The 26,333-nt window shown below is 36.1% G+C and overlaps 2 protein-coding genes across 6 annotated transcripts in view; one reads left to right on the plus strand and one right to left on the minus strand.

The window, feature by feature from the left end:
* Positions 1-26,333, plus strand: part of LOC100864824 (uncharacterized) — a 119,252-nt gene that overhangs the window by 14,028 nt on the left and 78,891 nt on the right. For both annotated transcript variants that reach the window (XM_086913532.1, XM_012495182.3), the window contains one exon: positions 4,711-4,806. In XM_086913532.1, coding sequence (XP_086769658.1) covers positions 4,764-4,806 — 43 coding nt within the window. In that variant the 5' untranslated portion in view covers positions 4,711-4,763. The remainder of the gene's footprint in view (positions 1-4,710; positions 4,807-26,333) is intronic.
* Positions 14,076-26,333, minus strand: part of LOC100867715 (uncharacterized) — a 59,560-nt gene continuing 47,302 nt past the window's right edge. For 2 of the 4 annotated variants that reach the window (XM_086913451.1, XM_086913460.1), the window contains 4 exons: positions 23,998-24,257; positions 20,350-22,372; positions 18,805-18,973; positions 14,076-17,044 (listed from right to left, as the gene is read on the minus strand). In XM_086913451.1, the coding sequence (XP_086769577.1) occupies positions 16,772-17,044; positions 18,805-18,973; positions 20,350-22,372; positions 23,998-24,253 (2,721 nt within the window). In that variant the 5' untranslated portion in view covers positions 24,254-24,257 and the 3' untranslated portion in view covers positions 14,076-16,771. The remainder of the gene's footprint in view (positions 17,045-18,804; positions 18,974-20,349; positions 22,373-23,997; positions 24,258-26,333) is intronic. The other 2 variants (XM_086913457.1, XM_086913469.1) reach the window with 1 other exon arrangement.

Genomic DNA, 26,333 nt, shown 5'->3' on the forward strand with positions numbered 1-26,333 from the left:
TTGGCTCCCTCGAAGAAAATACGTGCCGCGCGTGAAAGATCCGCGAAATCTCGAGAACCGATGAATTTCATTTTTCCTCTCTGCGGACGACGACAGCGTGATATCTATGCAAATTTGTTGTAGCCAGATCCGATGCTGTTGCCGAATATTTTTGTGAACGCATCGTGGATAGAAACGTCTTCTGATCTTTTTTTTTTTTTTTTAAAGTTCTCGTTATTTATTCATTCTGAAATTCGGTCTAAAATCATTTTCGTTTATTGCTCGCTCACAGTTCACAAATTGTCACGAATTATCGTGGAGATGAAAGTATTTTGAATAAATAAAGTCTTTTTTTTTTTTTTTTTTTTTGCTATCCTTTTCTTTGTCTAGCAAGAATTAACAAATGCGAGAGAGATTTGGGAGAAAATGGTTTCTTGTACGCGATAAATGTTTCAAAGTGATAAATGTTCTAAGAGACGATTTGACAATTGTCTTGAAGCCGAGTCTTTGAGTCAATATATCTTTTTTTTTTTTCAGCAAGTTTTCAAGAAATTTGGAAAATTTGATATATCTCTTACATGATAAATGAATCGACAATTATCATGGAGATAGATCTTTTGGATCTTCATTGCTTGCCATTCTTTCTTGTTCAGTAGTGAAAAATGGTGTCTGTTATACGATAAACGTTCCAAAATCATAATCTGATAGATGAATTATCATGGAGATAGATCTTTTCGATCTTGCCATTCTTTTTTCAGTAATGGAGAACAGTGTTTCAAAATAAATATTCCAAGAGATGATTAAATGGAGGTAGATCTTTTTGATTGTCTTTTTTTTCAGTAATGGAGTGTTCCAAAAAAAAAAATTCTAAGATTAGATAATTATCATAGATCTTTTTGATTGCCATTCTTTTTTCAGTAATGGAAAACAGTGTTTCAAAATAAATATTCCAAGAGATGATTAAATGGAGGTAGATCTTTTTGATTGTCTTTTTTTTCAGTAATGGAGTGTTCCAAAAAAAAAAAAAATTCTAAGATTAAATAATTATCATTCTTTTTTCAGTAATGGAGAACAGTGTTTCAAAATAAATATTCCAAGAGATGATTAAATGGAGGTAGATCTTTTTGATTGTCTTTTTTTTCAGTAATGGAGTGTTCCAAAAAAAAAAAATTCTAAGATTAAATAATTATCATTCTTTTTTCAGTAATGGAGAACAGTGTTTCAAAATAAATATTCCAAGAGATGATTAAGTGAAGATAGATCTTTTTGATTGCCTTTCTTTTTTCAGTAATGGAGGACAATGTTTCAAAATAAATATTCCAAGAGATGATTAGATAATTATTATAAAAGTAGATCTTTTTGATCTTCATTGCTTGCCATTCTTTTTTCAATAATGGAGAACAATGTTCCAAAAAAAGAATATTCTAAGATTAGACAATTATCATGGAGGTAGATCTTTTTCATCTCCATTGCCTGCCATTCTTTTCTGTGTCCAGCAATGAAAACCATGAGAATCATTATGCAAATGTTACAAAACTTGTATATGATAGACGGAATATCATAAATCTGTGTGTCTTGGCTGATGAAATAAAAATCGGATTTTCAATATTAGATTTCAAGATGAAAGTCGTTTAAGTCACGAGAGAATATTACAGAGTTGCGTAGAGAATTCACGAGAATCACAGTTTACATCCGGAGACTTGCAACAATGATCTTTCACGTCTCTTTGAGTGGAATCTAATTGCTCCCTAAACTGATTGAAATCCAAGTGCTTGAAATAGGAATTGATTGAGAAATGGCTGACTGATGAAAACGCTTCTCGTAGTACCAATTTAAAACTTACGCTTGATAGATTGATCGCTCTCAAGAACGAAACTAAAATATATCTAATTCGAGTTTCATATTTTTTTTTTTTTTTTTTTTTTTGAAAAATTGACTCGAAATTAATCGAACGTGTAGGATAAATTTGTTCAAAAATGATTTCCAAATTATTCCAAAAGATTTCACGTTGAAAATTGATTGATTTTTTTAATTGAATTAATACTTTCTTATTTACAAGATTTCAATATAAATTTTTAAGAATTTTCAAAAGCTCGACCACTTTTTCAATAGCAATGAATAAGAAATCTTTAAGAAATTTGAAGTTTCTTTGTGTCGATTTCTTCCGACGGGGAGGAGGATTTTCGTGCAAAAAAGTTTTATCCTGAAAGTTTTGATATTTGAGTATACGGTGCCATGAAAGTAGTTGAACTTTTGATTTTCAAATAAGATACTTCCAAACTACTCTGCGCTGTATTTTTATTTTTTCTTTGGCAGTTATTTTGATAATTTATCGCGGTACTAAAAAAATACTATTGCTATGTAAACGAATGGATAAATTATTAAAAATAATAATAGCTCCTTCAACTCATTTTTAAACAAGCAACTTGAAATATTTTATAATAAAATTTCTCTCTCTCTCTCTCTCTCTCTTTTTATAATCATTCAAATTAGAAAAAGCAAGATAACAAATAAATGTTATCACATTTACAAGCAACAAGCAATACATCTCAATATAATTCTGTCTCAAATTAAACAAATTCAGAAATACCGCAATATCCATAATTTTGCACAAACTTCGCCTAAACTTAATTCTTTCAAATTTAAAAATTTAAATATCCCTAATAATAACAACAATAATGATATAAGTGAAAGGAGAAAATTTCACAAGAACGATATGAAAATCAGCAGCAACAGTCGAGACACGTTGTTGCATATCGGTCAATATCTTTCGGACTTTCCGATTTACAAGCGTGTAGTAGCTAATAATTTCCGGCGTCGGTGATTGATAATGACGTGTACGTATAAGCGCCACGACGAATATCGATTTCCAATCCCAGCATTGGCCAGCTCCTCGCGAAAATGTGCAAGCCTGGCCAATTTCCGTTCCGAATCCCGCGATTTTCGCGCTGCTCGATATATATCGTTGCGAATGGAACAAAATTAAAAATAAGAGCTTTACGTTTGTTGGAAAAAGTAAGAAAATTACTAGGTGTGATTAATTTTAATTTTAATCAAAAAACAGGCGATATAACGTAAACGTTAGGGAAGAATAAGTTTTACTTTTTAGTGTTTTTAAATGAAAAAAAAAATTTATCTGCTACTTTTTTTTTTTTTTTTGGAGAGAAAACTTTTTCCTTCGCAATTGTAGAATGATGTGATATTTCGATGATAAATATTGCGTATAATAGGTGTGGCTGCACGAAAAAGTTCGATTCCAAGTTTAAACTTGTGAGAGAATCCTTATATAAATTCTTAGAGTTGTAAAAAAAAAAAAAAAAAAAAAAAATAGCTTCCTCCTTCTCTTAATTACTTTATCCCATGTCAGTTTTTATTCTTTTTCTGTTTTTTAATATCCAAAGAGAATAATGAACAGAGAATTGTATATGAATGTAATATGTACACAGATATAAATTCTTTCATTGATTAATACATTTTATTAATCACACTTTAGACCAGAGAAAGGAGGTAACTTTTTATCAATTTAGAGTCTTCAAGAGATCATTAATAGCGGTGGTAAAAGCAATAAAACCTTTCCAGAGATAAATATACTTATCGCGTAATTTATCTCAAAACTCGATTAAACTCTATTAAAATTAGGAAAACTTTGAACCGCTATAATTTTGAAGATAGTAATTTCCGGTCAATGAACGAAAGATCTTTACAAGCGCGAAACTTTGCCCTTTCATACATATTTTCATTTGTCCCGATACGACTTTCGGTTCTCGAGATATCGTCATTTAAAGGAAAAGTAATTTTTAATCATTTGTTGTCTCAAGACCGATTAAAATTAGAAAAACTTTGAACCGCTATAACTCCGAGCATAGCGACTTCCGGTCAATGAACGAAAGATCGTTAGAAGCGCGAAACCTTGCCTTTTAAAATGGTTTTTCATTCGTCTCGATATGACTTTCGGTTTCCGAGATATCGTCGTATAAAGAAAAGATAATTTTTAATTTTCGTTCCATTTCCATTCCTGCCACTTGGTTCGACGCATCAACTTTCTCTCTCTAACCTGGTGTTAAATTACCAAACAAGCGGCAGACGCGATCCTTGAAAAGACGTAGTATCTAGGAAAAAATGAAAGTCACTAGGTCGCAGATCTATTCATAATCTCTGTGCTAAGCGCTATGAACACTTTGAGCGTTTATATCTCGGCAACCAATTGAGATATCGGAACGAACGAAAAGGTGATTTCAACGCCACGATTTTCTTTATTTTTCCGAGTGAATTTTCGCGATAAAATTTCTTTTATCTTTATCTCTCTCTCTTTTTTTTTTGTTTACATTCGTTTCAAAGATCACACAAATTCATTTATATCCTTAAAATATATGAATAAAATTCAACCGTAAAATCATAATACGTACACACTCGCTTGTTATATATTATTTTTAATTTATCATTCATTGCAAAATCTTCCTGTAAATTCGAAAAACATTTTTTCTTCATTGCACCATCGTGGCGGCCAATTCTCCCTCCTTCGCTCTCATCCAGGGACAAATTGAACCCAATTCTCCCCGCATTCGAGGGAACACAGGCGCGCACAGAAAACAGGCGATGTGTGTCGAAACACAAGTGTCTCCCGCGCGCTTTATCGAAGGCTTTTTGTGTGTCTGTTGTGTGTGGAGGAAGGTTGGATACGAGAGGGCAGAAACACGCAGTAATCAAATGCACTTTACAATTGAATTTCAGGCGGGAGAGGAAGAAAGCGATTCTCACCTTAGAGGAAAGAGGGAGAAGAAAATATGGGAAAGGGAGACAAGAGGGGTATCGCGCAGCGCAGCGACGGTGAGTGTTTGTTTAATGTTAATTGAACGGTGTACGGGGTGCTGTTACGCGCCTCAACTATTGCGACCGCTTCGCGCTTCGATATTACGGTTTCTGTGCCTCGAACACTTCGAGTTTCGAGATCATTCTTTATTTTGCAGAAAAATGTGTATGATCCCTTTTTTTTTTTTTACATTTAATAAAATAAAAAATTTGAACGAATGAAAATTTATATTGCGCAGAATCGAATTGTTTTCAGTTCGATAGTTATTAATACAAATTGGATCGAGTTTTTTTAACTAATTTTCTTTGTAATAATTTACAAAGATAAAATTTTAGATTATAGTCAAGTGGTTTCAATTATTCGAAGGAGGTTCGCGTTCAGAGAGATATGAATAATTATCGAGCAAATGGTGCTCGTGAATTATGCATATGTATACGACAAAGATTGTGAAAATACGAAAATGGTGTTTATCGGGTATCGGAAAATGGATCGAGTTTTACTATTTTTTTTTTTTTTTTTTTTTTTTTTACATTCTTTTTCTTTGTTCACACGAGGATGAGATTTTTTATCGTAATTTCTCGTGGGTATATAAAAACTTTGTAATTAATACGTAAATTAAAAAACTACGCGAGGCATATAGAATAAAAGTATAAAAGTTTCCAAAGTTTTTTAACGTAAGCTTTGCATGAATTATTTAAAGGTCGTCATCTTTCACTTTCTTCGCTTCTTTGCTCTTCTAAAACAATTTTTCTCACGACAAATTTGGAAACAAAAACTAGTTTTTTTTTTTTTTTATCTCTTTTTTTAATTAACGAGGATAAACGTTCAGTTTTATTCCATCTATCGAATTTAAATTCAAATGAAATTCCAAATTTTTTACCAAAGATAGATTATTCGAAGAAACGCAAAATATCATCAAACGAATCATTTAAAATAAACATCGAATTTAAATGTTAAATAAAAGATGAGATAAAAGTTGTCGCTCGTGTCACACGTCGCGAAAATAAAATAAAATTAAAAAAGGAAGGAAAAAAATTCTTCTTTAAAATATTCATCGGTGTATACGTAAAATAATACACAAGAGTTGGCAACACTGTAATTTTTAAACTCTCGCATACATCGGCATCGTGTTACAACGCATACGTTGGCAATATCTGGTAAACGGACGTGAAGTTGGTATCATAGTTCGAAACTATCGCGAAACTTTTCCCTCGGATATGTGTCAGAAACGTATGTTGAAACCTCTGATTTCGATGTTATCTCCGTTAATGAACGCGAGGATAGTTTATTCATATACTCGATACATTTATTTATACACGCATATTCGTTTTGTCGTTTTACATTAAAACGTGGCTGAATTTCATCACCGAAGAAAAGAATCATACGAAATACGATCGGTTTGTTTGAAATAATTTTCTAAGCAACGTCGTTTCCCGTGGAAATTCCTAATATCCAGGTACGTTAAAGCGTTGAATCGGGTGAAATTAAATTATGAGACTCCCAGAAGCGAAGTTGCATCGAGGGAAATTGTTCGAGACGAGGGACGACGAGCTAAATCGCGCTTATATAATACGTATATATTTCGATCAATTCGGGACTGCGATCCATTAAATTTCAAATTGATCGACCCTAATCGCGACAACTCGACGCTCGAAAACAAACGAAATGGGTGAATTGAGAAAAAAGAGGAACGATAAAAAGGCCGTTTACTGCGTGGAATAACAACTAATTATAATTAATCGTCATTTGATCGTTCGTTATTTTCGATATGAAATATTAATATATCTTGATGGGCAAAAAATATTTGTTGAAACGAAGAATATTCATCAATGAATTTATAAAGATTCAACTCGATACTTTCATAACCTACAACATAACCTACACTTTCACATATAAAATGATCATTGTCATTATTTGACGTATCATTAATTGATCGTTTCATTATTCTGGGTATTCGATATAAAATACGTGTTTTTAATTAATATTTATATGGGAAAAAATATATGTTGAAACTCAGGCTGTATTTATAAAGATTAGTCAATACTTTCATAACCTATAACACTTCACTTTCGCATATATAAAACGATGTATTGTATTGTTACGATGCAACTTTTCTCGTATAACCTACAAACAATTTTACTTTACATTTCTTACTCTTAAAATCCAATTCAAACTAAAATATTAATCGCGTATTAACATTTCTTTCCCACGTTTACTTACAATAATTAAATTTCTCTTTTTTAATTACGCACTATCCGTTCAACCATTTTACACTTTCTCGTGTTCCTCTCACGAAAAAATACTGCCAGCCTCGAAAAAACGAAAGGTCGCTTCTACTATAACGATTAACACGTCAAAGGCTCGAGCATTTTTCTCTCCAATCCTCCCCCGCAAAGCTTTGTAAATTTTCGCAATTTCCCATTTCTGTCCCGCGCTTTGGAGACGCGTGACGCTTCCGAATGAAAAAAAAAAAAGAAAAAAGAGGTTCACTCACGGTTTCTGATGGAACCGTTACGATGGATCTATATTTTTTTCCCCGCGAATTTCCCCGCGTCACGACACGTGTGAGCAATTCCCCACGCAACACCGAATATCGGGCGAGAACGCAGAGAGGAGGAGAAATGGCCGGGAAGAAATGATGCGCCGTGAGAAGAGGTCGCTCGCGTTCCCCCCCACTCACCATTTGAAATTTCGTATTATTTGACTTTTAATTCGTTGTTGTACGGGTGAGGAAGGGGTGATTCTGAAATTTAAAAAATTCGGATAGAAGGAAATTTGTTTATTTTTTTTTTTTTTTGTCTATATTTAAGTAAGTTAAGTAATGGAAAGATTCTTACCACTTTTCCTTTAAAAAATTGGCAATGCTAGTATCTAAAAGAGAACAAGTGATTTCAAAATTTTAAATTTTCATAAATTGCGGTCGATAACGCCTTGCCAATCAATATTTATTCCTCATTTATTCTTGTATTTCTCCATAATCTATGCGCTATACTTTCGAAAATTTAATAATAATGATATTTAAATGAAGCGGTAAATTAGGTTACCGACAATGACCACTTTATTTGAAAGATTTTGTTCCTCGATGCTTGAACATGCAGCTATAAAATCCTGGTCTTAATTTCCTTCACAATATGCCATTATTAAGCTAATTGCTCGATCAAAAATTTGTCCTTTTTCTCCACTCTACTCTCAGGTTACTTTTGTGCGCGTTCGACAATTCAGAATTAAAATCAATAAATTATTCTTTGGGTAAAATAACTTGACTAAACACTGGTCAACCAACAACAAACACCTGTCTAAATTTCGAATATTTGAAAAAAATCAAATTTTCATCTCAAAAAAACAGATATTCATTTTATACAATATAAACCCACCTGAATTCTAAGATTCCTTACTCGCCCGTAAAATTCACCAACGACTTTACTCGCGTGAAATCGAATCTTGAAGAAATATCGTTCGTCCCTGCACGCGATGCGGGATCCGCTTTACTCGCGCCGCGAGAAATCGGACCCGCTCGCTGTAAACAGGGACATGCAAATAGACGAAAGGATCGGGCCGCAAACATGCAGACAGCCCTTTCGTCTCTTCCTCCGACGATTCAATTTGCGCTGCGTACACAACACGCCACGTTTCTGGATAAAATCGGTGGCGATGTTGATATCGTCGAATATGACGAATTCGTAGTGTTGCTTTGCGTCGTTGTTTGGAATGGAAATTTCCAATTTTTCCATTGAAACTTTTTGCACGGGCAGAATGCGATTAGCGTTCAACTTTTTGGAAATAGAGCGATTGGTAAAGTTGGATAGATGCTTCTTGAATAACGTAATAGCATAATAATATCGTGTGTAATAATAAAGAAGGAAAAAGAGGGAAGAGAGAAGACGGGTATTAATAAATATCCGTACTTTATATACGTTGTCTTGATGCGAGAAAAGAAAGAAAAACCGCGAAGGCCCGATAATAACCTCTCCTTTTTTACTCGAAAGAAAACGTCTGCCCTCGAGATAAGCGAAGACGCCTTTACTCCAACAATTCTCGCGGCCATTGTCTTCTTTTTTCGCTCTCTTTCGCCGCACGCTCAACCCGCAATACCTCTTTCATCTCTCCACCTCCCCCTCCGCCCTCAGCGCCGTGCCTTGCGCACAATTCATTCGACAACGGGGCAAGAAGGCACAATGGGCCGGGCTTGTTTCACACTTTCCACCATTCAACCGGCTTTATTTTCTTCTATCTACTTTTGAATCTACGAATCTACGCGAGTTGTTGTTGTTTCAGTTTGATTCTTCGCTTTTCTTTGTTAAAATTTTAACGCCACTTTTTTCCTTTGTTCCTTTTTTCTTCTTCTTTTCATTATATATATAATTTATTATATAAGCTCGATAACGAAAGAGAAAACGCTACTTTTCTTACAAAAATGCGATTGGGTATTAATTTTGAACGCCGAGAGCCGATCTCGGAAGCGACGGAAACTGTCGAGAAGAGCCGAACACGATCGGCCAAGATCGTTTCCACACAGTCGATAAGGTAGTATGTATATTTAACCGACGAAATTTATTGATTTAAAAATGTATTTAAAATTTGACACTTTGGTAAATGATCTAATAATATAACCTTGCTAATTTTTATCGTACTTTCTAATATATGTTCATAGTTGAGAAACACGGGAAAAATGAAATTTTACGCTTACTCCCTTGGCGCTAATCTAAAGTTCCAACCGCTTAGAATTTTGACCACGGAACCACTCACGAGGCCTTAATGGAGTTTATGCTAATACCCTTAAGCGTGTCTTCATCCACTTCGCTTTGAGTTTGTTTTCACCCTCCGTTACGACTTCTCATTTCTTTTCTTTTTTTACTCGTGCACCGATTATAATTTAGCCGGTCTCGTATTATTAAGCAAGCTTTATTGTTTGGCGTTGCACGGTTCTGTTCTCGGCTAAGACGATTGAAACCGTGCATTGTACGTTAGATGTAAAATTGACGTTTCGAGTTACGCGCCATTTGTAAAGCATTTTGAATCTAAACGTTGGCGTGTAATTAATGGATTTTTTTTTAAATAATAATAACCGTTCTCGTGAAAATTTGTTATTATATCGTTCTAAATAAAAAATTGTACTCTATTTTTACGATGGGAATGGAATGCATTGTTATTGAACTAGAATAATTTTATTCGTGAAATAATTAAAGAGTAGAACAGACATTTTTATTTTTTTATGTTCACAAAAATTTTAATCCAAATTATTACAATCATAACTTAACATTTTGCATTATATCCTCAATTTGCAAAAACTTGTATACATATTTTCAATACAATTCTTCGATTTCAAATTTTATATTACAATCAGATAAACGATCGAAAAAAGAAAAATCATCGAAATAAAAATTCCACTGAAAATTCCACTCCTAGCTTTTTATTATTAAAACACTGCGACTGGATGTGATTAAATTCGTCCCTCGAAGAATTTCGAATAATTCACCGGAAGGCAGAGGTCGGGGACGTTCTCTCGAGGGCTTTACGCGTGCAGAAATCCCAATAACGGATCGACACGAGACAGGTGCGTCGTCTAGGCGCCGTCTGTCCCAAGGATCCCCAAGGCTGTTGTCCATATTCTCCTGTCTACTTCTACACTAACTTTGGTTTTTACCTTCCTTCCTTCCTTCCTTCCTTCTTTATTTCTTTCTTTCTTTCTTCTTCTTCTTTTTTTTTTTTTTTTTACAACCAGTTTGAAGCTCGTGCAAATTGAAATAATACGATAATTTTTTAAAAATTGTAAAGATGATCGTTCATTTCATAATTCTTTATATACATTTATTTTTCATATTTCCATCCTCTTTTTAATTATCAAATAATAAATATATTTCCTTTTAACGAACAGTTCTTCACGCACAAAGTGAAAAATTGGAGAGAAACACGAATTTTGTCACGAATTAAAGGATAAAATTTTTTTGTTATCGAGTGTCTCTCTGGAGAGAGAGAGAGAGAGGTAGATAGAGAGAAAGTGAGATATATTAACTCTCAAAAAAGGAGCATCAATTTTATCGCGATGGATGTCAATTTTGCCACGAAATGCCAATCTCTCGCGTGTGTGTGACAGCGAGAGGGGTTGTTATTGACAGGGGTGCGATCGATGTAATATACAAAGCCAGCTGGTTAGTTACCTCGGTGAAGGGGTTGCTCGGTTTACCTTTGTTACAAATCGGTGTTTATTGGGAAGTCAAACTACCAATGCACATTGCTTTGATCGTCTATTATTTCATGCACGTGCACACGTGTTGTTGCAATATTTATCCAATTGTGTCTGATGGATAATTACGATTTAGAAATTAGGAAATTCATTGGGGAAAAAATTGACTGTTTAAATTGTTAGATTTAATTGGTTTTGCTAAAAATTCGTCGTTGAAAATTCCATTTTAAATTTAATATCTTTTTAAGAGTATATATTTCACATTAATTGCAATTATTTGAACATTAATTTTATTAAAGAATGGGACACTTATGGATTGTATTCAAAGATTGCAAATTTTTATATGTAGAACAAAATATATCGTTCCTTCCTAACAAACACATTTTTATTTTCATATTATTTTGCAAATTTCCACATTTATATATTTCGAGAATGAAGAACACTGAAAGAATATCCTTAAAATTTTTGTCTAATTTCTCTCGAGAAAGAACTCATCCCATCAACATTGTGCACATTGTAAACGCCGTTGATGCAACTATTCCTGGAAACAAGGCTCTACCGATCAATGCCAGAAACGAAGATGAAATAAATTCGAATTAAATCAGACAAAGCGTCTATTTTGTCTGTGAATATCTTTTAAGGAAAGTGTTCTTAAAGATGCATTAAAAATTATAATTAATCGTGGAAAGATTATTAACAACCGAACAAAAGGCTTATACAATTTTCGCAAAGTTCTTCCCTCCTTCAGAGACACTCTGTGTATTAACGCAGATGAAACGAGGATCGTGGAGGACGACCGAGTGAATAGTGGCCGGATTATTCCCTTTTGGTTGGCTTTGTGGACAAGACAAGATGGCGCCGTCGGAGGTATTTTCGACGGCAATAACAATGCGGTTGATTGGACAGGAAAGAGTTCGCGAGTCCTTCGCCGATGAATGTCCTCGTTATCGACCGCCATTAAAAGGAAAACGGAGCGAAGAGGCGGATGCAAATGCCGAAAAACCAGCAACCGATTTTCCCTGTTTTTTGTCTTCGAGCCTTCGAAACTTGTATCATTTTAGACATCGAATCGCTTTATTCCTCTCGAAGGAATATTTTTATTTCCGTAAGAATTTTTGGTAACGCGTGAAACAAATATAAAAAGTATTCCAATATTCTTTTTATTAAACGATATGTCGTAAGTATATACTTGGAATTGATATAATTAAAAATTTCGAATCAATGCTTTCGAGAATTATGGATCGAAGACAAATTTAATTAGCAAAATTATAAAATAAAAAGAGAGGATAAATTGTTGCCGTTCCAAGTTTTCGCAGATTTTCTACGAATTCTAGTTTCGATAGTTTCGTGAAAACGAGCGCCGCTCGATGCGCCATCTAGTCTCCGTGCAAATTCGGCAATTATGCCACGGAGGGATACGTTTATGAACTGTGCGGTTACGGTTGCGGGGTATTGCTCCGCAATTAGTATGTCAGAAACGCGGCACGGGATGAAACGAGACACCTAAACTCCACACATTGGTTTATCGAGCGAATATGACGAAGTTTGCGTGTCTAGATTCGACCATGATAGCTTACTTCTCGTCTCGAGCATCGGGCCGGCATAGTTTGTGATATTTTTGAGGTTAGGTTTCTTGCGGTCGATTCTTGCGGATTCGAGTTTCTCAAAGGCTTCCCGAAAGTGATCCTGAACTTTGATCACGACAAAATTAATATAGTTGAAGCAATAAAGTTAGAGTTAATAATAATAATAATAATTAAACGTAATAACTTGAAACGCGAAGTAATTAAATACGATAAGTTTATCGTCGTTATTGGATGGAAATATATTTTTCACGCCACGATTTCGAAAAAAATTTCCAAGAATTTCACTTGGAATAAAACAAAATTCACCTGGAATAAAATCAATCGTGTAAAAAGAAGAAGAAAAAAAAAAGAATACTCGCTTGTAATTGAAAGTCTGAATGTGAAACTCGAACAGGGATTGGGGAGAAGGTAATGATTATGTAACAAATCTACTAAAGCCGAGAGTGAAATTACAAATTGAAGAGAAATCGGTTACCCGGAGAGACGATCACGTCCAAGGTGGTTTTAGAAAGTGCAGGATGGGAAGAAAACAAATTCTTCTGTTCGATCTTCTGGTCACGTTACTTCTCAACAGGCAGTGCCTATTTCGCGTCCGATAGGATGCGGGATTATTCCAACTCCCTGGGAAGGAGAGGAGGAAGAATTTTAAGAACCTTCGTCGCGCCAAGCGTTGATCTATCTCACTGCGCGCTTTCTGTAAGCGAAGAAATGGTTATTTTTCCTTTAATGAAACGATAAAATTCGTGATTTATAATTATCATTTTTTTTCTATTTTTCAAATTTAAATTCACTTTACGATTATTATTTATCTCATTTTAAATTTAAACACATTTTATGAAAAAAATATTTTACATCGAGTAATTTTGCAATTTTTATATAAAACAAGGATAAATGTAAATTTATTCTAGATACCAATTTCATTTAAATATATGAAAAAGAATTGATTTTAATAACGTATATGCACAAATTGTGTACAGCCTAAATCTATGCAAACAAAATTACAGAATAAATGAAGTAAGGTATTATTTGAAGTGAAATAATTTTTTTATTATATTGTACTTTAATATTTCATTATTTTTTTCTTATTTAAATTATATAAAACTTGGCCAAATCTGGATAATAATAACTGTTGAACAAATATTATCCCTATTTTTAATAATCTATAACGAGATGTATTTATATTTTTATATAAAAATTAATCAAATATTTTTGCTTGTGAAAAAAGTATTAGTAATTGATAATTTTAAATTAAATAATCGTCTTGATATACGTAGACACGGATTTTTGACGAAATATCCAGTTTTCATATAAATAGTTTATTACTTTTCGAATTAACGCAATATATATTATTAAATACGATTTAAATTATTTTATTCAAATATTTCTGTTAAATATCGAAGATATCGAGGAATCAATATTTTGAATAAGATTTAAATTTATATTATAATGACGTAATGCTTTCAAATTTTTTTTTTTATAATAATAATAAATTAATGAAAAATAAAAAAACAACACATTGCGTTAGATATTCGTATTTATAAAGAATCATTACGTATATTACATAGTTAAATGTTAAATATATGTTACAGCGAGCTAAAAATCTCTGAAATCCTTTCATTATTTCAACCATGTATTTTTACACGTTCTTTTTATTTCAATAAGTAGAAAAATATCGGTCTGATCCTTGTTTAAAATGTCAATCAGAACAAGAAATACTAATATTACATCTGGTCGACCAAACTGCCTTCCTTAATTAAAATTTTTCTTCAATTTTATATATGTTACAAAAATTTTACGTATCGAAATATTCATTTTTCAATTTTTCATATATTGAAATGTTCGAAGTTGTACACTTTCTTTATGTATGTAATGTACGTTTTCTAGGGATTTATAGTGATTTTAATTAAAATGTTTTATAGTATTTTTCTGTTTTTCAATTTTTCATATAATGAAAAATTTTAGAATATTGAAATATTTATTTTTCAATCTTTTGTATTGAAACATTTGAAATTCTATTAAACTTCAAAATTCAAAAAAGATTAAAAAGTTCTACTTTTTAGGAAATCTATAGTGATTTTAATTAAAATGTCCTATTTAGTATTTTTCCACGTATCGAACAATTTTATATTGAAATGTCTTCAAAATTGATGTGTCGAATTGAAATTTTTCAATTTGAAGACTCGAAGTCTGTGCATTTCTCCGAACGATAATGTTACAAAGAAAAAAAAAAAAAAATAAAACTTTCCTTTTAACCAAGGAAACGGCAGTAAAGTATCCTGGCACTATCCTTGCACAATTTACTATACACGTTCCATTATACTCTCTTTCTTTCGTGCAAATATACATGTATACACACGAAGTGCAAAGAAAATCCACAAACATTGCTAGTAAAATAAATCCTCCTTCCAAAATAATTCTCAAAAACACAATTCTCAAAAATATACAATAACTTTCGAAACAATTTTTGACACAATAATAATACTCGTCGAATGTTCGTTTCCTCTTACAGAGATAAATACGTCTACTACAGCTACAGCTAATTAAGAGCCTATCTATTATATCACATGTGAGAAAGCTGCGGTAATATAGCTCGACGACTACGTACGAGAGGGGAAAAAGACAAAATTACAGTTAATAACTCTACATTCGTTATACGCAAAAAGCGAACATGCTTAATAGCACGTGCGTCTATGACGTGACATATGTCGCGTTTCTCTCTCTCTCTCTCTCTCATTCGCGCACATTCTATGTATCTTTCACTCGCCCTCTCTCTCTTACACCTATATTTTTACACGCTAACCGACTCGGCACCGAAATTGGCAACCGGCCAATACTAAACGATCAGTTACTCTCTGTTGAATATTGGCTCCCTCCCGGAATTGTATCAAGCTCTGTAAAGCAGAACGATTCCTGTTTCGTTTGGTCCTTCTATCGAGAGTATGAAACGATTTAATGGATCCTGTTATTGCTTATTTAACCGGTCAAACCGATTTATCCGAGATATAATACACGCTTTTCCTTTTTCTTTTCTTTACGTTATTATTGTAAAAAATATTATTTTTCTCGTATACAAATAGGCAATTAAAATTAATTCTTTATTGCCAGAGAGTAAAACATTCAAATGAAAACTACTGAATATCAATTAAATTTTAACACACGATGAGAACTGATGTCGATGTATTAAAATTTTATCAAATGTACAAGATAGTATTGAAATATAATTCGTCAGGAAATGAGCTTTCATCAGAGCTGAAAAAATTCCGGGCAAATACTGCGCGCTATATCTTATAATTAAAATTCGTTGAATATTTTAACAGAGCATTTCACAATTGCTCGTTTTTTTTTTTTTCTCGAAGTTTTTTATTTCCACGCTTCGATAATTATTCGAAACTCTCTCGAAATATTTTATATTCGTATCGAAGCGACTTCTAGAAAAAAGAAAAAAAAAAATATATTTTAAAATGTTCGCCAAATTTCTGATCCATCGATTTTTATAAGAATAACGATGCAACGATGATTTCGAAATCATTGTTGGCGCAATCTTTCGCTTTGTTATATTTAAAAAGGCTCGTGTCGTGCAACGACGATCCGATAGAAGCGGAATAGAAAAATATCGGATCTATCGTATTATAAACGTCTCTACGTTCTAAGAATACGAAGAACACAAGCGGCGCTCTTCTTCCAACGTGTCATAGGTTATTTTTGTTATTTAAAAATATTGATGAGGTATCACGTCTCGATAGATCGAATTACTTTTCTTTTTCGAACGAAGTTGCAAATTTAATAAAAATTTGATCGAAAATTCACGATAATAGCAATTCTTTACGTTACAAATTTGTTGGAAAACGAGATTACCTATCGATTTCCTTGTTCGTACCATATTATTTCTTCATAATGATTTTTTCTTATCAAAGGATTTCATAGAATTAAATTTTTCATCTATATATAACAATTATTTACCAATAATTGATTGTTACTTTTTAATAAAAAAATTCTTTTACGAAATTCTTCTTAAAATTTTGAAAATCATTTTTCCATCGAATTCCATTTCTTGATATTGTTCATCAACAATTAATAACCGTTTAAAATTCTTTGAATTCAAAATTGTTCGAATTCCAAATTCTGATCTTGTATTTTTCGACTCGCAGAAACGCTCCTCCTCACCAAAGTATACTAAAAATATCCACGGAATCTACACTTTCTCGTTTCCTTTCAATAACGTTCCTCCTCCTCGTCCTCGGTTTCTCTGTAAAATTTCTCAACCTGCGCCCTGGCAGCTTGAGAGACAGAATCCCTGCAAGGATTAGAATCCCAATTGACACCTGGACAGCCCAAGGACTCGAAACATGTGACCAGACGTTGATTCGATGGACAACATTGGATGATAGCCCAGACGCAGGGCGGGGGACTTTGTACAGGTGGTCGTCGAGTGGGTGGAGCTGGAAAGTTGGGGAATCGTACTCCACTTTGGTATGGATTCGCTCCCTGCAAAGAAACAGAAGTGGATGTATTCTCCTTTGGACATGATTACTGTATCTTGATTATGTATGTGAGGATTTTAGGATCAGGATATTCCATATTAGGATAAAATTTTTATTTATATTTAGTTTCTGACAATGTTTAAGAGATTTAAAATTTCCAAATATATCAGTTCTAAGATTAGGAGTATTAAAAATTACTGACTTTTATTGTTCTGTGTTTCGTTAATATTGGAAGAGCGATAATCTGTTTTAAAATGAATCCAAATATATAACGAAGAAGATACTTTGTGTAATCTGTGGAACTGTAATAATTATTAACATACTAGCTTACATAATTATTTCCAATTTCATTCATGATAAAAATTATATCCTTAAACTTGAGATTAACTGTCCCATTAAAATAATCTTCTACATAGAACGTAGCAGGAAGAAGTAATATTTATGATAATTTCTTCTCATAAATCGTTTTTATTTTTTATTTTATCTCTACTGCATTTCATAATTTAATCTAAAAAAGAATAAGGAACAACTGTAATATCCAGAAACTTTAACTTTTTTTACTTTAAATTTTCCCATAGGAATTATCTTCATTGACAAAATTTATATATCCTAAAAAGAAAAAAAAAAAAAAATAATCTTTTCCTTCTAAAGATAACTCTTTGCTGTGAAATATATTAACGATATGTTCGTTCCATGCAACATAATAGTTATTCTCACCCCCTTAATTTATGATTAACACGTAATTTACAATCTCTTCATCTTTTTACAATTGTTACGAGTTGTGAGAATTGTAGAACACGAGCATATCATGATGCTAGTAAGTTATTGCTTGCACGAATATCCGGTGAGCAATTATTTCAGCTTTAATGATCACATGCTTCCAATCGATACCAACCAACGCTTGTCTCAATTCAATTTCATTTTTCTAACGCTCGAATACGACAATGTACGAGAGAATGCAAAGTTTCAACATTCACAGAACTTAATATTTTTTGCTTCTAAGAAAAATAAAATTCTAATTGGAAGTTAGAGAGATTGATATAGTTTGTTGGATCATTTAAAATGAACGCAATATCGTATTTTTTGAATTTTTTTCAATCCAGTGTCCATTAATGGAAAGTAATTGGGGAGTTAATAAGGGTGGATACATTTGAGAGTAAAACTCTCAATTGTTTTTAATAGTTATTTTTCACAATGGATATTGATTGTGAAAGTTATTCATGAATCCTTTGAATGATGGTGTGAGATCTCGAATCAAAAGCATTCTTGTGTTTTATGTTCTCCAGTTCAACTGTTGTAGAAACAGTATTCCAAACACAAAATTATACTATAAATACATTTACTATTTTACGTATTTCAATAAATATATTTCAATTTTTGTCTTGCCCATTTCACTAGCTAGTTGTTTCAGAAAATATAAAGTTAGCTATTTCCATCTTGTCTATTGTTTCAGGAACAATATTTCTATTCCAAGCATAAAGTTATATCTCAAATAGCAAAGCTACCTTTGCTCTTAACAAGTCTGCCACTCTTAAACTATTTCATTTGAACGATCAAACCGTTTTACTGTCAAAATATACTACGCTCTCGAAGCCAGCCTTCAATCTCGCATAACCTAACCTTTCCCAAGTCCAAGCTTCAGAAGCTTTACTACTCGCAAACAAGGATGTTGAGGATCAGTGGTGTTACGCTCAAAGTTGGAGACACAATTACAAAACATTTGTAGCTGGAACGACGTTTCGAGGAAATGGATATATTTCTCACCGAGAAATCGATATCGAACCCTCCTATCCTCGATATCACCTTAGGCTTCTGAGGTTGGACTATTATTCTCGCGCTCACAGGCAACGCGTTCAACCTCGCCTCTTCCTGCCGTCTCCACTGCTCCTTCATGACTCTGTCGCGCTCCTCCCTCTCTCTCGCCTCGTTCGCCCTGCGTGGAATAAAACGAGACACACGTTACACACTATCGTAGCTAGACCGAAAGAGGAAGCTTATTGCGCGCCGCCAAGCGGCTGTTTGTTTCATTAAACCGAGTGCCGCTAGAATGTGGCCAGACGACGAAATTGTCGGATGGCTTTCTCATCGCTGAATATTTATCTCCGTGGCGGTCGCAGATGGATCTTATGGGATGCAATAACTGGCGGCAACTCGTCTCACCCTTTTTTTCGACCCGTTGCCGCCGTTGTAATTAACACGTTAGCTGCTCTCGCGTAATTCTTGGGGCTTGGAATTTTTTCTCATTTTATTCGACATTAACGTTATATTTGCCGCAATATAAATTTTATATTGTAAAATTTATACGAATTTTTAGAAGAGGAAGTAATTTTCTTTCTCTAATCTTTAAGTAAATGGATTTCATTGGAAATTTGATTATTTTTTTTTTTTTTTAAATCTACGTTGAGATTTTATCCTGGAATCTGTTAATTTTTATCGTTTTCTCTGTTAAAATCAGCAAAGCTCGATTCGTCAAATTCTTTTCAATTGTAATAAGCCTATAATTAAAAGTTATTTATCGTGGCCATGGAAAATGTTGCGCACGCGAGATTTCACAGGTTTGAATAAATAGCGGATGTCATTGCGTGTCACACGACTTGTTGGATCTTGCGACAATCGAAATTAAGAATTCTTTGTTTACAACAATTTAATATCTTTAAATTATTCGATTAATCGTAAGAAAAATTCTCTAAAATATTCCTACTCTTTAGAAAGTAATTGTCAAGATAAAAATTTTTATTCGATCTAACGGATGGATCAAATCAAAATTAAATATTTTCGAAATATAGTCCGTAAAATATATATCATTCCAAAGGATATATTTAGGGAGAAAAAAAAAAATATTGATGTAAATTTATTGTAGAGGAGATACAGCAAGAATGATAGCAAAACAACTATTTCAGGGAAATGATCTATAACGATGAGAAACATTCCGAAAGTCAAGCTTTAAGGTTATAGGGTTGCCGTGGTATCATAAATATTAGTAAGAGGGCCGACGTGTGGCCTCTGTCTTGAGTATTTATCGCCTAGGAAAATCTATTGCGTCACGAAATATTCTCTCTAGAAACTTGCCAACTTAGAGCATGATAGAGATAATAAATTAGAGCAACTTTCCTCTTATATATACGTATATAAAATAAAAAATAATTCGGATCTCTAAAATTTCTTAAAAATCCATTCTTGAATAAGACATCGAAAAATTCTAAATATATACCAATTGTAATAGAATTAGAAAGGGATCGAAATAAGCCCGATTGCGACAAATAATCCACCCGAATCAATACCCCTGTATTTCGTCCGAATTTTCATTACCTTCTCTCCTCCTGCCTCCTCCTCTCCACCTCCTCCTGCCTTTGTCTCGCGTGCTCAACGGGCCTCCTCGACTTGTTCAAAACCAAATTGGCCGGAATAAGACCCGTGTCCTGCCTCCTTCTATGATCGTCGAATCGTCTACGATCCTCGTACCCCCCGCCGGCCCTGCTTCTCCTCGCCTCCTCCTCCCTCTGCACCTTCGCCATCCTCTCCGCCTCCAGCCTGGCGGCCTCCTTCCTCCTCCTCTCCTCCTCGTACCACCTAGACATCCTCCTTCGAACCTCTTCTTCTCGCCTCTCCGCCTCTCTCATCCTCCCCCGCCTCTCCTCCTCCTCCTCGATCCTCCTCGCCGCCTCCCTCCGCCTGCCCTCCTCCGCGTAAGACCTCGGATCGATATTCGTAGGGGCCGATGGACCGTGATTTCTTCTTCCGTTTCCTGGATTGTATATCCGCCTCACCTCCTCCGCCCTCCTCCTCTGCTCCGCCAAGCTTCTCTCGCTCGAGCGAGAATCGTTCGCCACGTGGACGGGTTGGTTCCTTCGAACGTAGTCGAGCAATTTACGCTCCTCTTCTTTTCTTCGACGATCGATCATCGACGTTGGATCGGGTCGACTTTGTTGTTGCTGTTGATGATGCCGATGATGACGCTCTCTCTCCGCGGTCAGGTTGGCCGGATAGGTGAAATTGGACGGCTCTCTCCTCCTCTCCTCCTCCTCTATCCGCCTCTGTTTCAACGACCACTCTCTCCTCCTTTCCTCCAATCTTCTCCTGTCCATCTCCTCCTCCTCCTCCTTCCTCCTCCTCCTCCTCTCCTCCTCCTCCCGCTGCCTCCGCTCCTCCTCCCCGCGGGCACGATCCTGGTACGACCTTGCACGAGACGCCTCCCCCCCCCGCCCTTCCTCCTCCAAACGTCGCCTCTGTTCCGCCTCGAGCTGCTGCCACCTGTTCGACTGCTGCACTCGCCTCTGCCTCTCCTCCTCCTCCCTCTGCCTCTCGTCCAACCTCCTCTCGTACTCCCCCCTGATCCTCTCTATATCCAAGTTGGCCCTCCTCCTCTCCTCCTCCTCCTTCCTCCGTCTCTCCTGATACATCCTCCGCCTCTGGCCCTCGGTCTGCAGCTCGTCGCTGCTCACCACCCCCTCGTTCTCCCCGAAACCCCAAAGCGCGCGCTTCCCGCGCTCCTCCTCGTCCACCGCCCATAATATCCTGCGATTTCCCCGGCCCAACGAGCCATTCTCCAACGATCCTCCTCGCTCCCTTGGATCCGAGGCGTTGCTCGCGCTGCCCAAATCGCCGCGAACGGGCAACTTCTCGGCCCCCTTGTCGGCCGAGTGAAACTCCGAGTGAAGCTTGGCGTCCATGTCGCCCCTGTTCCTCTTCACCCCCCTCGTGGTGGTCTCCAGCTTCTTCAGCTTCAGCAGCTCGTCCATCTCCTCCTCCTCCTCCTCCAGTTCCCCCTCGTAGTCGAGATCCAAGGTGATCGGGGTGACGTCGAGCCAGGGATCTTTCTTGATCCCTCTGTCTAACGATCTCTTCTCCTTGTAGTGGGCCGCCTCGAGGCCCTCGCAGCCTACCTGCAACTCGGGCACGCCACCTACGCCGAACAGGTCAGGGGGGACCTCTGTGCTCGGGTCGTCGAACGAGTTGGACTGTTTGTGGAGGAGCATGGGCAGGCCTGGGACAGTTTTCGGTGCCGATTTCCACGGGTTGGCGGCGTGGCTGCCGATCGTCTTCTTCGGCGCTTTGCTCTTCCCTTTGCCGGGGAACACGGGGGTCACCTGGTTGTATTGGAGGAGAGGCCTCTCTCGAAGGAGATCCAATTTGTATATCTCGAGGGAGCCGGGCCCTTGGTCCTGGAACGTGTCGTCGGCCACGAATGACTCCTCGAATCTCGACGAGTCTTCCGCCGATTTCGCGCGTTCTAAGTCGGTCGGTTTTGGCCGAAGTTCGCGGTTCCCGGTTTTATCTTCGAGCTCGGTCGACGCGTACTTGCTCCCCCCCTGGGATCGTCCCTCGATGAAATCTGAAATCGTGATGCATCGTGAGGCAAAAAAAGGATTCCCTCGTGGAAGATTCTCTAGCTTTTGTTATAAAAGTTTCATCCAGTATTTTTACCGTACAACGAACGAGTTTACCGAGTCAACGATCTAAACTGGATTCTGGATTTCGTCTCCAACGTGTGATTAAAGTCCGGACGAAGTAAGACATTTCGATTGTGTCGAAGGGAAGGTTTTCCAGAACGATTGTGGATAGAGGGGTTTAACAAAATATTAATAATGTAGCGTTACGTCGAAACGAGAGCTCGAACGTGATATTTAATGTTTCGGGGGGAGGAAGTTTATTTTCGAAAAAAAAAAAATAAGCATTCGAAGCTCTGCGATATATTAAACCGAACTTGAAAATAGAATATTTGGAAAATAATCGATTGGGATCAAATTCGTGTTATCGATAATAACATCTTTGAAAATAAACGAGGTTGAAAATACACGAGGAAATTGTTTTCAAAAATTTGGTATTCGAAATTATGCATTTGCAAAAGTTAAAAGTTAAAAGTATTCCTATCCCTTAAACTCTATTAATATCTTTTAAAGAATTGGATTAAATTATAAACTATAAACCATGAAATTAAAAAAAAAAAAAATCCGTTCGAAACGATCACCGATTACGCGAAAAGAAAAAAAATCTCCACCCCTCGAAACCACAACGATTCCCTCGATATTGTTATCTAAAATTAGCCGTAAATTAGATTCGTCACGGTAAGCGGTATAATCTCGCGGCGAAGAGGTTCGTTCCCTTGATCAACGTTGGCAACCACCGTCCCCAAGTATCCAAGAACACAGCCGCTTATCTCGATCGTAGCGGAGAACTTGATTACCCGACCCACGTGCCCGTCCCTCGGTTACGTTAGAAACGAGCATGTTAACCAGAACGATATATATTCATCCTTTGCAAACAGAGAACGAGAACAAAGAGACACGAAGAGAGAAAGAGAAACATGGAAGAAGAAGGAACGAAGAAAAAAGAGAGATAACGAAAATCACGTAGAGAGGAAGAACGAAAGACAGAAGAAGAGAAATTGGGAAACAGAGAGAGAGAGAGAGAGAGAGAGAGAGAGAGAGAGAGAGAGAGAGAGAGAGAGAGAGAGAGAGAACGAAAGACACAAAGGGAAAAAAGAGAAAGAGCGAAAAATAGAAAATAAAATAAATAGAATAAGAGAGAACGAAAGAGATAGAATGAAAAATTCAGACAAGAAAGAGATAGAAAAAAGGAGACACAGAGAGGAAGAGAGAGAGAAAGAACAAAGGTTCAAAGAGAAAACGAAAAATAAAGAGAGACAGAATGAAAAATTCAGACAGGAAGAAGAAGAAACGACGAACGAGAAATATAAAGAAAGGGAGAAAAAGACACGCACAGAAAGAGAGAGAGAGAGAGAGAGAGAGAGAGAGAGAGAGAGAGAGAGAGAGAGAGACGGAATGAGAAACTCGGACAGGAAAGAGAGAGGGCGAAAAGTATAGAAAGAGGAAGATGACGAATGACGGCAAAAAGAAAGAAGGAAAATGACAGAGAGAAAAGAGATAAGAAGTACAAGGAAAGATAGAGAGGGGGAGACAAAATTAAACGAGGTGACGTAACGAATAGCAGGCGTACCGTGGCCGGTGTTGGTGATCGACCTTGGCGGATTGATCGAAGGGTCGAACGGGTGATTCTTCTCGACAGGATCCTGATCCTTCCAGTCCGGTTGGCCCCCGGCTCTTCGATAAACTCCATACTGGTGCGGGGCGAAGGGGGAGGAGTATTGATCGAAGATAAGGCGACCGGCGGGATGGTGGCCGACTGTCCCCGCCACGAGCACAGCCAGCCAGAACGTGGTGGCCAGGACCACCACCCTCATCCCTGGCTGCATACTTCTGAAATCAAACGGATACGGCTCTCGGTTATTCTTTTTCTGCCAGCCCCAATGAAGCTGGAATGACCCGATCGTTGTATGACCCCCTCCTCCCCCCCTCTCCCTCTTCCCATTCCGAGACATTTTTTTATGTAGGTTAAAGGTACGCTCGTGGAGAAGAGAGCTTTCCAGGATCGATTCCTGGAGACAAAGCAAAGAGAATTGCTGAAAATTGTCGAAAATACAAAAAAAAAAAAAAAAAGAAAAATGTTTGCTTGTCGAGCAAGTTAAAGTTTGCCTTTTGACGAGATATAAATGAGATATTCGTGTTTTATCTTAATCAATCCTTCAACATCTCTTTCGTAACGACGTGTCTATCTATCGAAAACAAATTGTATTTATAAACGAATAATTAATCAGCATTCTTTTCCACTTAAAAGGACGGATTGATGAGATACTTTGCCTAACCCGAAACCTAACCCCTCCGTTTCGATTATCGGCGACAATTATCCGAGCGTCGCTATATTTTCGACGATTCCTCCAAAATCGTTGCCTGTAACAGGCAGGCGTGGAATATCATCGTTCGATCCGGCAAATTGATTTCTATGGGTCTGGCGTAGCGCGGTGAACCGAGCCGTGAAAAGTGGTGGGGAGGAGCGTATTTTTATACGCTTACAGAGTTGGCGGGAGAGAGAGGGGGGAGGGACGGTTTAAACGGTTCCTGGGACCGTGTTACGAGCTACGTGGCTCTCACTTCCGCTCCGTGGATTCCGGAACGGCGTGAACGGAGACGTGTGAGCACTTTGCACGAGGATGGAAATTCTTATTAGGTATTCGTGCCGCGTCAAAGGAGGCATCTCGGATGTTCCTCGAGGATCTTGGGTTTAATGTCTGCGATATTATGCGACCGTGTCACTGAATTTTGATTGGAAGAATATTTTATATCTTTCCTCTCCCCTCTTCTCCTTTCCCGTTAGTATCAAAGATAGGATAGTGAATTTGATGGTGAATTTTTAGGGATTTTAATCTCGACGTTTTGGATTAGTTTGCGATGTTACACGATGTCACTGTGAGAATTTTATATTCTTTTCGTTTTTTGGAGAAAAAAAATGGATAAAACGGGTTTTATCTGGAAGAATTAAAATATAATCGTTATCTTTCTTTTCTCTTTTCTCTTGGAGTCTTGAACGAGTATATTAATAAACTTTAACTAATGGATTTTAAAAAAATATGCGTGTATCGTTCTCCGTTCGATGTTCACTATATTGTACACCTGTACCACTATGAATTTTGATCCTTATCGTATTTCTTTCCCTGTCTTTTTCTTTTTTTTTTTTTTTTTTTTGTTCATTTTCATAAAATTGTCCGAGAAAAGGATAATAAATTATATAATTTTAAATATCGTATATCAAACTTAACAGCTGTGCCCGTGAAAAAAAAATATATTTTCCAACTATTCTCCTTCTCTTCTTTTTCTTTTTTTTTTTTCACGCTGGATTAGAAATTGGACGAAGGGATAACGAATCGGGTGGCGGATTTTCAGATGGGTATATATTGATTTTTCGTAACAGGAGAGAATTGATCAGAGGTGGAGGTTGGCTTTATAAAGGCTAGGTTTTATAAAGCTCGCGGGGGGATCCATTATCACATTTGCGCTGTAGCAATTTTCACCGTTGTTCTTGCCGCCACTCGTAGAATCGCGATTCAAAGTTAATTGGCTGTGTCATCGTAGTAGCGATTAGTCATGTAAAACGTATCGTTCCTTTGCGAAATATTGCGAATTATGATATATGCAAATGAATGGATATCGTTAAGTAATGATCGAACAATTAAATCGAAACAGAATCGAGTATATTTTCAACGAATTGATATTTGTTAATTTTGTTAAAAATTTAGTTCCAATCTTTCATATCTATAATTCCACCTTTCCTTTATTCCTTTGCAACCAAGAAATTTGTTTGCAATAATCTCTAAGAAAAATATTCGTTAATATAAAACTTTTTCCAAATTTTTCGAAATCACGAGAGGATCAAGAGAGTCAACATCAATCAAATCAATGCTCATTGATATAAAACTTGTTCCAAATTTATCCCACTTT

Source organism: Apis florea, unplaced genomic scaffold (assembly GCF_048593485.1).
Source record: "Apis florea isolate Af1SG1 unplaced genomic scaffold, ASM4859348v1 contig_1914_pilon, whole genome shotgun sequence".
NCBI classification, from domain to species: domain Eukaryota; kingdom Metazoa; phylum Arthropoda; class Insecta; order Hymenoptera; family Apidae; genus Apis; species Apis florea.